The 16,912-nt window shown below is 36.8% G+C and overlaps 1 protein-coding gene across 4 annotated transcripts in view; it reads left to right on the top strand.

The window, feature by feature from the left end:
* The window catches only part of ppp2r3a (protein phosphatase 2 regulatory subunit B''alpha), a 292,844-nt gene extending 276,226 nt beyond the window's left edge, over nt 1-16,618 (top strand). For 3 of the 4 annotated variants that reach the window (XM_033031387.1, XM_033031386.1, XM_033031388.1), the window contains 6 exons: nt 368-416; nt 882-971; nt 2,399-2,574; nt 5,633-5,751; nt 7,490-7,596; nt 8,393-16,618. In XM_033031387.1, the coding sequence (XP_032887278.1) occupies nt 368-416; nt 882-971; nt 2,399-2,574; nt 5,633-5,751; nt 7,490-7,596; nt 8,393-8,489 (638 nt within the window). In that variant the 3' untranslated portion in view covers nt 8,490-16,618. The remainder of the gene's footprint in view (nt 1-367; nt 417-881; nt 972-2,398; nt 2,575-5,632; nt 5,752-7,489; nt 7,597-8,392) is intronic. The other variant, XM_033031391.1, reaches the window with a different exon arrangement.
* The last annotated feature ends 294 nt before the right edge of the window (nt 16,619-16,912 follow it).

The following is a 16,912-nucleotide window of genomic DNA, read 5'->3' as shown; positions in this document are numbered from 1 at the left end:
TAATTGTGAGGATTTATTTGAGACAGCTCTTGCCGTCAAAATTAATTAGATCCAGTCTTTATCAGTGATTCCTTGATTAAATGCTACTTGTTAAATTTTAAATGCATTAAAACGAGGAAAGAGCATTCACCAGTGTCCTTTTTACTTGCATAAAGACAAGACGTATAAAAGGAATTCAGGTTGTTTTCTCCTCCAGAGTTCCAGCATTGACCACGACAGGGTTTCCTGCTTTAGCAGCGGCTGTGATGATCAGAAGTTGCTTCAGCAGCAGCTCCCTCCTTGTTCAAAGTCTCAATATTAACCCCATTGCTACCTGCAGCATCATTTTCAACCCAAGAATTATTGCTATTTTTCTTTTTCTCCACAGCTATCTCTAATAGAATTATTGAACGAATATTCTCCGGTGCAGTTACAAGGTGAGTATAACATCTTCAATTTTGCATAATTATTTTTTTTTTTTACATTGAGCTAATTCAAAACTGGGGATGTCATTTTGGAATTGCATTGTTTTTTTTGAGCAGTTGATTGATAAAGATATGTGACTGGAATGGAGGAAGCAGAGAGGGACTCTGATATAGATAGAGTAGATGGTAAGATACTTTGCCTCATGTCAAAGACTCAAAGCAATAAGTTTAAGGTGGGAAGTAAGAGTTTAAAGGGGATCAGAGAATTAATATTTGTCTTCCAGAGGTGGATTGCAAGTGAGCTCGCCAATAAAAGTAGCAATGAGCTTTATCTGCCCTCGGTTATGGGTGTGGGTTGGAGATTTTACTATTTTTTTTAAAGAACATTTTGCATTTGTCTTTTTGAAAAGAGATTTAGGGTTTAGGAAGATTTAGTTTTGAATTGGTAAATACAACACCTCTGTCTTTGGTTTTCAGGGGAAACTGTGTGCAGCGGGATGGACGAATGAGCTATGCTGATTTTGTATGGTTTCTCCTTTCAGAAGAAGATAAGAAGAATTCCACAAGGTAGTTTTTATAACAAGGTTGTGAATGAACATTTCCAACTCTTGGTATCTGTACATTTCTGTGTTTATTATTCATTCCTACAATATGGACATTGTCAAGTTCAACATTTATTGCCCATCCTTATTTAACTTTAAGAAGGTGGCAGTGAATAGACCTGTTTCTGCAGCATCATCTGGAAGAGACATCAAGGCAATTTTGACGAGTTAAAATAGTGGACAAATACATGCCAGATGCAATATGACGTGGATAAATGAGAAACAACCCACTTTGGTAAGAAACAGATAGTAAGAGCATTATTTAGATGGTGACAGGTTGGGAAATATTCAGTCAAAGGATGTTTTATACCCCAATTGCTAAAAATTAAGTTGAAGGCAAAGCAGGCAGATAAAAAGACAGATGGATGTTGACCCTCATTGCAAAAGATCTTGAGTACAGGGGCAAGGATTTTATATAGGACCTTGGTGATGTTTGCAGTATTGTGTATGGTTTTGGTTTCCTTACCTGAGAATGGAAATAATCATAGAGATAGTGTAATGAAGAACCACCAGGCTGAATGGTGGAATGGTTTTACGAGAAGCAGTTGGGTTAACAAGGCCTGGATTCAGAAAAGTTTAGAAGAATGTGAGGCAGTCTCATAGGCATGTGAAAAACATTTGAAAGGACTGGACAGGCATGGTACTCTGCGGATGTTTTCTTAGCTGGATAGTCTAGAATCTTGGATCATAGTCTCAGAATATGAGGTAAAGAACAGATGACCCCTCCTTACAACAGTTCGGGTAATGGAAATTCACCCTTGTTGAATTCACAAATCACTAATACCAACCACCTGGGATACGGAATTAAAATGTGCTCTTCTGAAATTTCTGGGTGGCACAGTGTACGTTCTCCCTGTGGCTGCGTGGGTTTTCTCCAGGTGCTCCGGTTTCCTCCCACATTCCAAAGACTTAACAGGTTTGTAAGTTAGTGTGTAGGATGTGTGTAATCCTAGTGTGTAGGATTGTGCTAGTGTAAGGGGTGATCACCTGTCGGCGCTGACCCAGTGGGCCGAAGGGACTGTTTCCATGCTGTATCTCTAGTCTAAAGTTAAAAAATAAATACCAATTAATTTTTTTAACTTGTATTTCTTGGCACCTGCACAGATGATGAAGCTTCATGTTATGGACATTTGTGATATGGACTGTTTTCCAGGACCCGCTCATTGTAACATGTTGTGGTTACCTGTAGGTAGAACTTTAAACTTTCCCTCCTATCACCATAAATCTACGTCCTCTAGTGTGTGACATGTTGATCCTGACAAAAAGATTCCTGCCTATGCCTCTCAGTATTTTATTTACTTCTCAGGTCACCCCTCAGCCTCCAATGCTCTAGATAAAACAATCCGAGGAGTAAGGAGTAATACGTATTAAGTTGTTTTCATTGTCTTTTAGCATGGAATACTGGTTTCGGGCCATGGACATTGATGGGGACGGGGTGCTGTCCATGTATGAGCTAGAATACTTCTATGAAGAGCAATGTGAACGGATGGAGGGAATGGGCATTGAGCCATTGCCATTCCATGATCTCCTCTGTCAGATGCTGGATCTTGTGAAGCCAGAATGTGAAGGTAAATAACTGTACAAATATATCACCCAGATGTTTCTACAATTTTTATCTTTTAGCAGAGAACAACATTATTTTCAGAAAATGAATAATCAAACATTATATTTGTTTAAGAAGGAACTGCAGATACTGGAAAATCGAAGGTTCACAAAAAAGCTGGAGAAAATCAGCAGGTGCAGCAGCATCTATGGAGCGAAGGAAATAGGCAAAGTTTCGGACCAAAATCCTTCTTCAGACTGATGGGGGTGGGGGGGCGGGGAGAAGAAAGGAAAAAGGAGGAGGAGCCCGAAGGCTGGGGGATGGGAGGAGACAGCAGGAGAGCTGAGGAAGGGGAGGAGACAGCAAGGACTAACAAAATTGGGAGAATTCAATGTTCATGCCCCCAGGATGCAGACTCCCCAAGCGGAATATGAGGTGCTGTTCCTCCAATTTCCGGTGTTGCTCGCTCTGGCCATGGAGGAGACCTAGGACAGAGAGGTCGGATACGGAGTGGGAGGGGTATAATCAAACATTATAGACTGATTATATATACAATTTCACATCAATGTTTTTTACTCCCTGGAATGCTGGTTTGGTAAACAGGCAGTATCTAGTGTGAAAGTAGCTATGAATTATCATCATTCTCTGTATAAAGGGCATCTTGAGCTTACTTAACAGTGCATTCTTGTATCACATGTATGTCTCTCGGGTTTGTGACACATTGACTTAAATCAGTAGGGGAAATGGAAATTAGACAAAAATAATGAAGCTATACTAAACATTAAATAATTTGGATTTGAGATATGCAAATGTGACTAAATAATGTGAATTTTCAGTATGTTATTTTAAGGCAAATTTATCAATAAAAACTTCTAGGATAGGTTAGAATGTTTTAGTTTTTCATACATAAAAGTGTCTTGCTCTATAGAAAGCTATATTACTGTTTCAGGGAATTATTGAAACCCTACAGTTTCTGGTATAGCAAATAGAAAGGAACTACAGAGACTGGCTTATACCAAAGATAGACACAACGTGCTGGAGTAACTCAGAGGATCAGGCACTCAGAGGATCAGGCTCCAGATGCTGCCTGACCTGTTGAGTGACTACAGCACTTTGTGTCTATCCTGGTATAGCAAGATTGTTTTCAAACCAAAGTTTTAGCAATGTGTTTGTATTGTATTTGGAGATGGTCTGTGAGCCAGGGTTTGGTGCTGTCTGTTGTAATAATCTACGGGAGACATCGGTGGGTACCTGCTGCAATGCGTCCTGACCACAGTACTGTGTGGTAATGGCAAGCTCATGATGCCATCACATTACATACCCACATGACTTCCTATCATATTTACGTGCAAACACAGTAAACTGTTTTCCCTCTTTGGAAAAGTGTTTCACATATACACAGTGATTATAGGTTGTGTCCATCAACTGGTTTTCTCAGACACTTAAATCTCCTTAACTATGTTTTTATTGCTGGCATTTTTACTTTTTGTGCCATTGAACATATTACAAATTGATTCATCTCGCTGTTGACATGTGTAAGCTCTTCTGTATGCACTTCTGGAACACATTTGTCATGACATATTTCTATGATACGGCATTTTTCTCTTGCAGGATGTACTTGTTTTATTGGTTTTAATACTTTCCCGGGTTACCGGAATTATTTTTCCATTGTGTTGTTGATGTCATTCAAAATGTTGGGTACACTACAGTTTCTCGACTTCCTTCGCCATAACAAGTCTATTAGTGGTTTTAACGTTTGTGGCGCATGAAGTGCCCTGCTGGGGTGCATCCTGTGATTGAGTGCGACACAGGATGATATCTGAACACAAAGTTAACTAGACTTAACAATATTGGAAGCCTTGTTTCCTCGATACTTCCAAAGAATAGAGACAGTTTTCAGTTACACTACTAGAAGCTGGATGTTATGAGGGAATTAATGAATGCTTGATATGCTTGTTCCTCATGAAGAATTTGAAACACATGAGACAAAATTGACATGACACCAATTCTTCAGGCATACCTTGGGGTTGCAAAGATCGATCTCAGCCTCTTAATTATATGCTCTGCTAGCATACTTGATCCCCCATGACTAACTTCAATCCATTTGAACACGAAAATTATTGATGCCTTTCTGTCAAAGAATCAATGTGAATTCTATGAATGTGGTTCACTTCTTTATCTGTAGGATTGGCACTTGTTCTGTACTATTGGGAGACTGTGCATGGTGACATTTATGTGGCTTTATCAATATCTGACCCAAATACAAGATTTGGCTACAGCTGTCATTTGTACTCCTGCCAGTATGTGCAGTGTGTAATTTATCTAAGATCTCAGATGAATATGTTCCCCTCTTCAGACATCCTCGATCAGTGAATAATTATAATCTTCTGTTTTGAAATGGGTGCAGACCTACATTCAATAGCCCTTATTTTGCTGTCTGAGCATAATTCCATTTGCTTCTGTTTAAAGTGCATGATGCAAATGCTTCTCCTGGCTTTCAAATTTGATGTGACAACATTCCTGCATGGTTTAAGTAATCATAGCCTTTCACCATCATCCTCTGCATCCTTCCATGAAGCCAATTTTCTATCCAGTTTGGCTAGCTCTCCCTGGATCCCATGTGATCTAACTTTCCAGAGCAGCCTACCAACCTCTTGGGTCAACCACAACTATTGGTCCATATAACAGTTAGCACCTGGTACTTTACTTAAGTATTTCATAAAACCATGTTAAATGTGAATGGCTGAATTTCCTGCTGTAGTAGATCTATTGCTTTATGAATTGTCATCTGAACATCCAGGTCATTGCTCACACATGCCTTAATATTTTGTTGTTTCCTCCAATTATGAAATTAGTGTGGATGCAATATGTGTAATTCTTCTCCATTGGTGACACCTTCCATTTGTGCAAGGTTCCTCTCTGTAGCTTTCAAAAGAGGAAGTTTGTTGACAGCTTTATAGATACGTAAAGAAAATGCAGCACTTAGATGGAGACATGGCTGCAAGTAATTTGTCAATGTAAAGATACTTGTAGTTTTACTAGTGTTTTCCCAGTTTTATCTTCATTCTTCTTCTTCTATCCAGGTAAAATAACCATGCGAGATCTAAAGAGGTGCCGAATGGCTCATATCTTTTATGATACCTGCTTCAACTTGGAAAAGTATCTGGACCATGAGCAGAGAGATCCATTTGCTGTGCAAAAGGTAACTGTATATGGGGCAACCAAGCAGTGTGAATTGTCCCCAATGAAGCAAAATGCATTTGTTTCAAGCTTAAGGCAGGGGATGTGTTTTGAGCAACAGAGCTATATCTGATCTGAACCTATTTACTTCATTTGAGAGGATGTGATAATTTCGCATCATGCTGCAAGGTGGTAAGTTTTATAATACAAGAATATTCATAATATGGCTCGGTATGCAAGAGAATTCCCTCAAAACCTACTGGTCATCAGTATCGAGACTCATCTATAAAGAATAATTTCTGACACAAGCAATTTATGCCTCGGAATCATACACTGATCAGTGAACGAGAAAGTAAGAGAAAACTGAAAGAGTGAGTAGAGAAGTATACTGAGAATATTGGGATTTTAATCACGATTAAGTATAACTACCTTATCATATAGCGTATCTTGCAGAGCCCTAATTGGTTGTTGTACTCTTGGTCCTCCAGTCCAAACATGCACAGGTAAGAACTTACCTGTAATTTTTAAAAGAAAGTGTCTGCATGAACCATGCTGGAAACCTGCTTCAACCCCTAGTTGATGCACCTGCAGATAAGAATAGCCCACGGCTTGACGTGGAGAGGTTGCCTGCGAGTGATGTTGGGCAGGCTGGTCAAGTGGTGCCACTGCTCTGCATTGGGATATGGCCTTAGAGGTGCACCCTGGTCATTTCAAGTGATCAGATTCCTGGATCCCGCAGCCTTTTTTACCACTTGGTGTGGGAATTGATGGAAGCTAGTGCCCTCCCCTCGCTTTGTTTGGCTGCACAGCTCGTCCAAGCCTGGAGATTGCTCCATGATAAAAAGAGCAATAGTTATAGCTGCCCTTTGACCGTGCGCAACCAAAACAGAGAGGGAGGCAACAATGTCTATCAATCTATGAGCCTTCATAGGCAGTCTCTATAGGCTATGCAATCTAGCTCAAAGTGAGATACCAGGGAACCTGTAATATACTCTCTCTGTTTATACAGTTCTGATTTTGTTCTTCTAAAAAATGTTCTGCAATTTGGATAACTGTAATATTGTCTATGGGGTTATCAACACTTGACAGCAATGGATAAGAGAGAGCCTTATTGAAGGCACATGTGGAGCATAATCAATCTCAGCTTTAATATTGTAGACTATAAATTTGCCTTGAGCAATAGCAGCAAGTAGGCATGCCACTTCATGCCTTATTATTCACTTTTGTTGATATTGATCATAGAGGGGGAAAAAATGGAATAATGTCCATTCAATTTATATTATAGCCCAGTATAAAGTTTTACCCTTGAGTACCTAGTGTATATTATATATATAATATATACTGTCTGTGCTGTCTGTACAGAGTTTGTACCTTCTCTCCGTGGGTGGGTTTTCTCCGGGTACTTCAATTTCCTCCCACACTCCAGACGTACAGATTTGTAGGTTAATTGACTTCAGTAAAAATTGTAAATTGTCCCTATTGTGTTGCAGGATAGTGCTACTGTACGAGGATCGCTGGTCGGCACGGACCCGGTGGGCCAAAGGGCCCACTTCCGCGCTGTATCTCTAAGCTAAACTAAAACGAAACCATTAGCTTCCTGATTAAATTATGCATAGTTTTTTTTGTCTAACTGAATGTTTCCAAAATAAGGTTGATTGAACTTTAAAGCATAATTAATTGTTCTTATGTACTTATACATTAAAAAATTGCAGCATTAATCCCCTGGGTGGTCATTGACGATTGTATTTTGTTTCTTTCAGGATGTCGACAGTGATGGTCCAGAACCTTCCGACTGGGATAAATACGCAGCTGAAGAATATGAAATTTTAGTTGCTGAGGAATCGGCCAATGAACAGTTACAGGAAGGGTAGGAGTCTTCAAATAATATTTAGCAGTCTGAAGAAGGGTCTTGACCCGAAACGTCGCCTATTTCCTTCGCTCCATAGATGCTGCCTCACCCGCTGAGTTTCTCCAGCATTTTTGTCTCCCTTCAAATAATGTTCATCAATTTTTCAATGCGTCACAGCAGAGCAGAGAAAATCTTCTTAATTCTTTCCTTATGAATCTTAGGTTGCTTTTCTTGATTGCAAGGAATAAATGCAAAACAACACTTTCTGGTAACCTTTTTAAAATTCATTTTACAATGTTTTAGCTTTAACAATAAGGTTAGCAGCTTAAAATTGATGGAATCAAAATGTGATCAGCATGGATCAAAACTTGATGCATTAGTAAAGAACTGTCTTACGTGTAGGAAGAAACTGCAGATGCTGGTTTAAACTGAAGATAGACACAAAAAGCTGGAGTAGCTCAGCGGGTCAGGCAGCATCTCTGGAGAAAAGGAATAGGTCCTTTGGCAGCATCTCTGGAGAAAAGGAATAGGTCCAGAAGGGTCTCAACACGAAAAGTCACCTATTCCTTTACTCTAACTTATGTCTGGTGAAATAATCCTTCGCTGAAAAGAGCAGGTTAAAATAGTTGAGGAAATTAACTCCCCCTCATCCTTGCTATCACTCTGTGGTTGTAATTGTAAGTGCCTAACCACAAGTTTCCGCCAGTTGGCAGCTCGGATTAGAAATCGGTTATTATCTACTTTTACAACCATAGTACACATAAACGTATCCTGTGGTTGCATTATCGTACAATCATTTGTTTTTTCCCCACAGCTCATTTGAAGAAGACTATGAATCAGATGAACTATCTACTGCCCCAGAACTCAACAGCAAGATAGACAAGCTTGTCATTTCCGACCTGCCAACATAAATGTAAAGCTAGCTCAGCTGCTGGACAGTCAGGGTGACCAGTGCACATTAACCTTGAAGACTGACTGCCACCCAGTCAGGTGTGTCGTGTAAAGAAATTGTCAATACTTTTTTTTGTCGGCTTTTTTGTTGAAGAGAATATGCTAGATTTTATATCAGAACGAAGTACATGCTTACTGTGTGCAATGGACTTTATTCAAAATTTTAAAATATTGTCTGTTTGTGCAATATGTCTTAAAATGCAGTGTTATGTTTGTGGATTTTTATTAGCTGCCATTGCTGCGTTTGACGCCGTTTAGTTTTGCTTGTTCTTTCCATTTTTTCACCCTCTTGTTCACCTTTCAGGGTTGACTTCTTTGCAGTGCAAACCACCCTTTAATCTGTGCCTTATCAAGGCTTCATAAAGTTCCTTTCTTCCTATTAGCAGTCTCAAGCACTGATTTTGTTTTGCTCTCATTGTCAATTGACAGCAATAGCTGAATAGGCTGATTATCTGCACAAGTCAGAAACACCACTGCAAACCTGCCTTTATATAATGTTTCAATTGTAGAAAAACACCCCAGGTACTTTCACTGTATGAATGTCTGATGAAATGCACAGTATTACCCACAAAATCAAACCAGCCAGAGATATAAGAAAACTGATTAAAGGAAACTCCCTGCTTTCCAATTTCCTTGCATGCATTGTATTTGCAAGTTTATCGGAGCCTCTATAAATTGGAAATCGGCTTTCATGAAAAGGCCACACAGTCACGATCACCACCACACAGCAACTATAAGGCTTTCAGTCAGTTCTGCTCACGTTTTTTAAGTGATCATTTGAGCCTAAATCTTGGGCTCTTGTTCTGACTTCCATCTAACATCCATCTGCTTTTTTGGAATCTACAATTTTGTGCTCAATTCATGCTAATGCAATGGTCCAGTATTTCATTCAATAGGCGATTGATGTAGTTTTGAATGTGGATTAAACATTCAATGTCCAAGTAGTCCCTTTCTTCCAACCACATAACAGCTCAAGGCCAAACACAAAACTTCATGCTGAGGGTGCAAATTGCAGGATAAATTTACAAGTACTTTATATAAGCAACCAACCTCAAATCTCAGTGAACAGTGTCAAAAAATTGATCGTAAAATAATTATTTGAAATTCTACTCCAATGAAAATAGGATAGTAAATTTCAGTCCTACAGAAGTCAAAATCTCAAAAGAATTGTGGCCACAAGTAGAAATTTAATTTAGGACCCATATGAAAACAACATGGTACTTTCTATTTCTGAATATTAATAGAAGAATTGTAAAGAAAGCAGATTCTGTGTTCCTAATAAGAAACTGTTAACACAGTGAAGAGTCTGTAAATTGAATCAAGTTATGTAACTACTACAAAATATATAATGCAGAAGCATTTACTTTGTCATTAAATGTAATTTACTTTTATTTTTATTTTGTTTTGATATTGTAAACTAAAGCTGCTTTGCAGCCTTAGTTAGAAATGTTGCATAATGTCGAGTCAATTTTACCAGTATGATTATTTCTCCCCACGCTTTCCATTGGCCCAATACCAAGCTGTCTGATTTTGCAATTTTAATGTACTCCAGTTGCCTCTGTTGTGGAGGTTAGTTTATTTCAAAAGTGAACACAATTCAATTGCCATTTCAAAATTTCTTGACTCTGCACAGTGGAGGTCAAACTTTATTTGTAGCCCATGATTTCCTCCAGCATGGGCCAACTACTTGTTTCAATAAATTACAAAGAAGGAACTTGACATCGCAGTGTTCAATAGAGAAAAATATTTTGCAAAAAGAACAGGAGACGATGGAAATATCTAGAACATAATACAACGTATGGAGAGAGACACAAGAGTTAGAGTTCCAGGTTGATGATATTTTGGTTTTCATGAAAGGCAATCTGTTCATTTCATCACATGCTGCCTGACCTGTTCAGTATTTACAGCCTTTTATGTTTTATTTCAGATATCCTGCAACTACAGGACTTTGTTCTCTGTTTTTGAATGGTATTTTAACAGTATGGAGGGAAGCATATAAAAAGGCAATTTAAAAATATTAGACAAATAGTTTCAGCAAAACCTTTTAAAAAAATAGTCTGACAACTAGAAAGCCTGTTAAAACGAGTGATTTTTATCTAATATATTTTTGTACACACATCTTGTTCTCTGCAACATCCTACAGCCTTTATTTTGCATGTAATATTTCTGGGTTGCTTTGCCTGGCTTTTGATATTGTCAATAAAAGGAGAACTGAAAATGCAGTGGGTAAATGGCAGGTCCGTAAAAATCTGTAAAAAGAAAAAGTTGAATACTTTTGATAGATTTCAGCTATTGTTTATAATTTTATTTTAAACATCAAGTTATGCAGCAGTTTACCTGCCATTCAACCATGCATGTCCCAACTGTGATTGAACCAACCTTTTTTTCTTTCTAAACAATTGTTGAGCAGGTTTGCCTTACAGCATAAGTTTGATCCTGAATGCGGGTGCTGTCTGTATGGGGTTTTTACGTTCTCTCTGTGACCTCAAAACGTAGAACTAGTGTACGAGTGAATGTTGGTCAGCGATGACTCAGTGGGCCAAAGAGCCTGTTTCCATGCCGTAGCTCTAAACTAAAGCAAACAAAGATGACTATATTTACAATTTATAGATGCAGCTTTCCCATAACATCACGAGCAATGAGCCACACATGGATTTTATAAATGGTGACAAATCTGCAAGCTAGATACCACGGATGAGGATTCACTACCAAGACCTATTTATTACTCATCCCTAATTAAGATCAAATTGACCTGCAGTTGTTTTCAATGGGTTTAGACTCGGATAGATGGTAGACACTTGATGAAATAACATTAGTGCATCAGAGGGTGTTTTACAACAACCACATTGTTTAATGGTCTCATTAATGTTAATATTTTAATTCCAGATTTATTGAAATTGTGAGGTGCCAGGCAGTTTTGAATTCAAGATTCCAGGTCAATGATATAGGTCTTTGGAGACCAATTCAGTAATTTAATCATTTTACTATCATGCCCTCTAAATTACTAACCTTTTTTGTTTAAAAAGCTCCCTCATTATTACATGAGTAAATTCCAAAAATTGATGTATTGAATATGGTGATTAATGTGGTATTATGTAACAGTAGGTAAAACAACATTTTAAAAATTAGTAACAAAACAATGCACTTCCTCTTTCATCAAAAAGTACTGTTATTGAAAATTACTTTTTTCCTCTCTCCACCTGAAGTTTTAGAACCGCATCAGTATCTCAAAGGAAATTGAGTGATATTTACTCCATACTTTGTTCTGCTTGGCCTGTTAGTAGACTCAACATCAGTGCAACTACATGATGCTAACGTTAATTGCCTATGTATTTTTCCATAGTGATGTTATGTGAAGTATTTAACAGTTGTGGAGAAAAGCATACATCATGCACTAAAACTTATTCTCAGATGGGAGCTTTCAAGTTGGGTCATTTATTTGTGTTGCCTATACACATTGCATAAGCAGAGCATTCTGTAATTGAGAAAGGCATTTTATGAAAGGGTCTGGCATGCGTCTCTTGTAGGTCCCTTTTGGATAAAGAGTAGGCTATGTTTGCTGCGTCTGCTATATATATATTATGTAGAACATAGTGTTGAAGCAGTTGTAATATCTGAAGCCAACTGGCAAGCAGATTATGATGGAATTCCTAACAGGCCATTATTGCAGGTATTCAACCCATTGAAAGTTCATTGCGAAATTACTAAGGCAAGCTCACAGCAACTGATAGGTTAAGTTTTAACCTAGGATGCAGGAAAAAGGTGGTTACCTAAGAATTAAATGTAAATGTTTATCCAGTACACACAGAAAGTATTTAAGAAACATAGTTCATTATTGATTTGGCAGATTGGTTCTATTGGAAGAAACAGGGAAGCATATAATCCTTTTGGTATTCATGGTGTCAAATTATTAGCAAGGGATCAAAATTAATTGGGAAGTAGAATTTTAACACTGATAATACAAGTAGATGACAAAACATTATTACAAAATTTGGGGAATTGTTTGCATTTATTAACTCACAATATTTCCATGATATGATTTCCATATTGAGCATTATTTGACTGAGGTTACACATTCAATTTTAGTCAAATATCACAAATGTTCCAGTAATATTTCAATTCCACTTATTTCAGTAAGGTATATTTCAAATGATTTTACGTGTGTATATATCTACACATTGGATGTTTTAAAGTCAAAAATGTCTTTGTTAGAAAATTCCATTCTCACATTTAGAAAAAGATATATCCAGGTAAGAAATCTTTAATTATCTCATTTGCCGAACAAATTCCCAATCAAGCAAATTTAGCCCAATAAGTCAGTGCAAAAAACAGGTGCCAAGAACTGGAGATGTTTTCTATCTTACTATGGAAAGTATGCAATTAATGGGTTTCACTTTCTGGATTTCATAACATTTGGTGGCACCTCATGACATAATTGCTTGTGTAGCGATTATGGCATATTTTAGATGCTTCCTTTGGAGATTAATTAGGAGAGGTAAACATAACAGATTTTATATGCTCAGTGGTAGGAGTGGATGAAAGACTGATAGTCACTTTATTTTTGCATGCTCTTTGTTACTCCAGATTTTATTACCAACGTTCAACATATGGATAAAAATATCTGAGAGCAAACTTTTATAATTTTCTCACAGGTGTAGCATAAAATGTGTACATTGCACTAAAAATTCAACATTTGATGTGTATTCCAGAATTGTATTTGGAGGTGCCAAAAGGTGTAAGAATTTGACTTCCTGGTCCTGGATTAATTGTTTAGAATACTGTGCACCAAAATGTAATGCTGGAGAGAGAATTACTTCATTTCCTCTAACTGATCATTTTAACAAATAGACAGGTTATTGCTTTAACTAAATCAAATAGCAGGGAATTCAGACAACAGCATTAATACTAGATAATTCAGGTGATGTTTTTATTTTTACCTAAATAATTATGAATTCATGGGAGTTACAACGCTATAGCAATTTGATAAAAGAATGATGATGAATAGAAGCACCCAAAGTAATGCTTTATACATTGTCCAAATCACAAAATGTGACTTCTGCTTTAAAATAAATGTAGGGGGTTCTGTATCTTTTGCAATAGTGTGAACATTATAGATTTGTTTATTTGTTAAATGATCAATTTTGAACAGGAGCAGGTGACAATAGAGAAGCCAGTAACCATTCCATGACATACAGATAAGATTGTAGATTGTAGATTCAAACAATGGCATTTATAACAGCAGGTTTATTGAGGAGGAGAATGGAACTCAAAGTGATGGAATAAAAAACTCTCAGAAATATCAAAAGGTGGTATGAAGTTAAATTATTTTGGGAAGTTTCCAATGGGTTAGTAAATACAGCACAAAGTCTAAATGAAATGGCAATACTGGTCGTAATAGTGTTTCCAATTAACGGTTGGTGCTGAAGGCACATTGTTAGGACGTCAGAAACAACCACGGTGTACTTGGACATAGAGTAAAACATTCTCTAGTGCAGAGGGGTCTTTTGTTCAGGATCCCAAAACTCAGTTTATAAAAATGATTAATATTATATTGTCAACCTAATTTATATATGTGACATGAACACAAAATTATTGCTGTGGTACTCCATTGGCTTGGTTTTATCAAGTCAAACTACCTTGGTAAAGAAATAATACTTTCTCCATGTGCTGCTGGTAAAATCTTAAGCGATTTACAATTTTGCTAACCTTAAATCGCTTCTCGCAGGGAATCGATTACTCACCATAATTTCATTGCCTTTCATGACAATAAGAATTCTTTGATATTTTATTTGCTTTAAGTTTTCAAAAATCCTCAGGACGAGAATGATAGATGCCTAAAGTTGTAAAATAAGATGAATTACTGGACATGGGGAACGATTTGTTTTATTTTATGTAGACTATGGAAACAATTATTTGAACCCCTTGTCTGAAATGTGAATGAGTCAGATTAGTCCTAATAGGGTGCCATTTTGATTCACCTTTCCTGCCAGTGCCACCAATATAAAGACTTGTCTGTTTGATATGACTTGCAAGCAGTGAAAACCTCAACTATTACAAGATCATGCACTTGTTAAATGATCAGAAAATAATATGTTAATCGTTTTCTTAAATTTTCATCAGTGGTTGAAAGGCAGATCACAGATGGGATGTGCTGATGTGTTTCTACGATTTAATATAAAGAAAATAAGATGTTTTGTGCACTCAAAATTAACAAAATTGAATTTTGCTTTTTTTTTAAATTCTCAGCTATCAGCCTATGCAAATAAGACCACAGACATACATATTGAGCATACTGTGTGCCAATTGGCCTAATAGTCTGTTTGTAGATTATGTTTGGTTCAAGATCCTGAATGGGATTGGTTATAGCATAAACATCAACACAATTAAACACGTATTTTATTTCTGATATATCATGTGTCCTTTACAAAAATGGTTTCTTCTGAATCCTTACCCTCTGAAATCTGCATCACTGTGACTTGTTTGTTTTGAAACCTTTGCTCTGGGCATTGTGTTAAACCTCCGCTGTTTGCAAGAGCCAGAAGCAGCAATTGTGGTATTTGGCCAGTAAAGCTAAAGGTGAATAACAAAGGAAGGTTTATGTTCCTTTTGAGTACCAACCATGTAGAACTTTGACATGGCATTGTTTGAATTGTGGCGTGGATTATAATTTAGAAATCAGTTACATCTTGAAGTTTTGAATATATTATCACAGTTAGTGCCATGGGGTTGTTCGGAGTAGCTAGAATAAGACTGCATGCTTGAAATTGTTAATTTGTCACATGTTTTTTGTGGGGGCTTATGAAAATTCTCAGAAATGTTGTTTAGAACTGCAGACAATTTAAACTTAGTTCCATAGGCTTCATTCTTTTATCAGACTACAACCAGGATGATCAAATCATATGGGACTTTTACTTAGAGGAAAGCTACATAGCGAAACATGAGAATCATCATAATTCATAATATTTTAAGATAAAGCATTTTCACCCATTTTCCAGACAACCCTTGGTTCTACAATGGTCCCACTAATTTATACCAGACCAGACTAAATCTCAATTGTAACATTCAATACCACACTTACAATGGAAGTCTATTTCTGAAGAAAGCAGTAAAGATATCAGACAAAGAAAATTAGTCAACATGGTGGGTTCACAGGTCCTTGGACGCATGTCGGCCATTTCTACCCTTCCAACACATTGCATCATCTGAGCAATGGTGAAAACTAATTTGAACACTTACATTTGTTCTTCCTGTTTGTGAAGCTTGATATAATGTACCAACACAGTACATTTCTGCAACTGCCATTTACTTTTTTTAAGATTTTGTTTTGAATATGTGCCTTATTTATAGCCTTTACTGTTCTAGACAATTAATGTACACACATGTAGAATTTCATTATCACTGTAAGTAATGTAATATAAAAAAAAACTCACTACAAAACGTGTGAAATTTGTTTGTTCATTCAGTGTGGTTTGCAAATATAGAAACCTCAGCATTAGATTCTTTGTAAATTCATAAACTACCATATAGGGTTATATATATATATATATATATACATATATATATATATATATAAAATGCAAAGGAAAGTAACTTCAGAGTTTGTGATTGAAATAAAAATTCAATTATTCTTGATGAACTGGACAGATTTATACATTAAACATGAGAAGCTCCAGCATCTTCATGCAATACTTTCCAATGTTATTATTTATAGCAGTAGAGTCTTTGTTTTGTTTTTTTAAATGGTCGAAACATGTGTATTATTCAGATGCAACACAATCTGTACAAAATAACTGATTTGATGAAAAGTTGCCATTTCTTTTTCACAATCATTCTTGCTCTATGCAAACTCAATGGCGCCATCTCTGAAAATGTGAGCTACTGTAAAACAACTCAAACAGTACAACTTTTTCAAAAAAGTTGTAACTGTTAATGGTTTAAAAACTATGGAAATGATTCAAAATAAAAGCTGTGTTATATGCTTTTTGGTTGCTGAAAATGGTGTGAAATATTGCTGGTTGCTTGTGTTAGCATGGCTTTACAGTGCAGACTTTTTTGAGATTTTGAAATTAAATAAAGAATTTTAAAGAGGTTACGAGTTTCTCATTGAATTGAATGCATTTTCCCCCCCAAATTTTCCAGTTTAATCACACAAGTATTTGCATTCAGCTGTAGATAAAGTCAATCTTACCATCAAACCAGAAGACTGTAGATAGCAATTAGGACAGAACAGTATCCCCCCCTCTTCTCAGCTGAAGCACTGTGGCATTTCAAGCATATCCGCAGGGTCTGTTTTCTCTCAGTATCTATAAATATAGCACAATAGGTTTACAATTGCAAATGTAAGACAAAGTTCAAGATGAATTAATGCAATTTCTGGCAAAGT

The sequence above is a fragment of the Amblyraja radiata genome, chromosome 13 (genome assembly GCF_010909765.2).
Source record: "Amblyraja radiata isolate CabotCenter1 chromosome 13, sAmbRad1.1.pri, whole genome shotgun sequence".
NCBI lineage: Eukaryota > Metazoa > Chordata > Chondrichthyes > Rajiformes > Rajidae > Amblyraja > Amblyraja radiata.
Note: the sequence above shows the minus strand (reverse complement) of the source record. Positions and strands in the feature narration are given on the sequence as shown.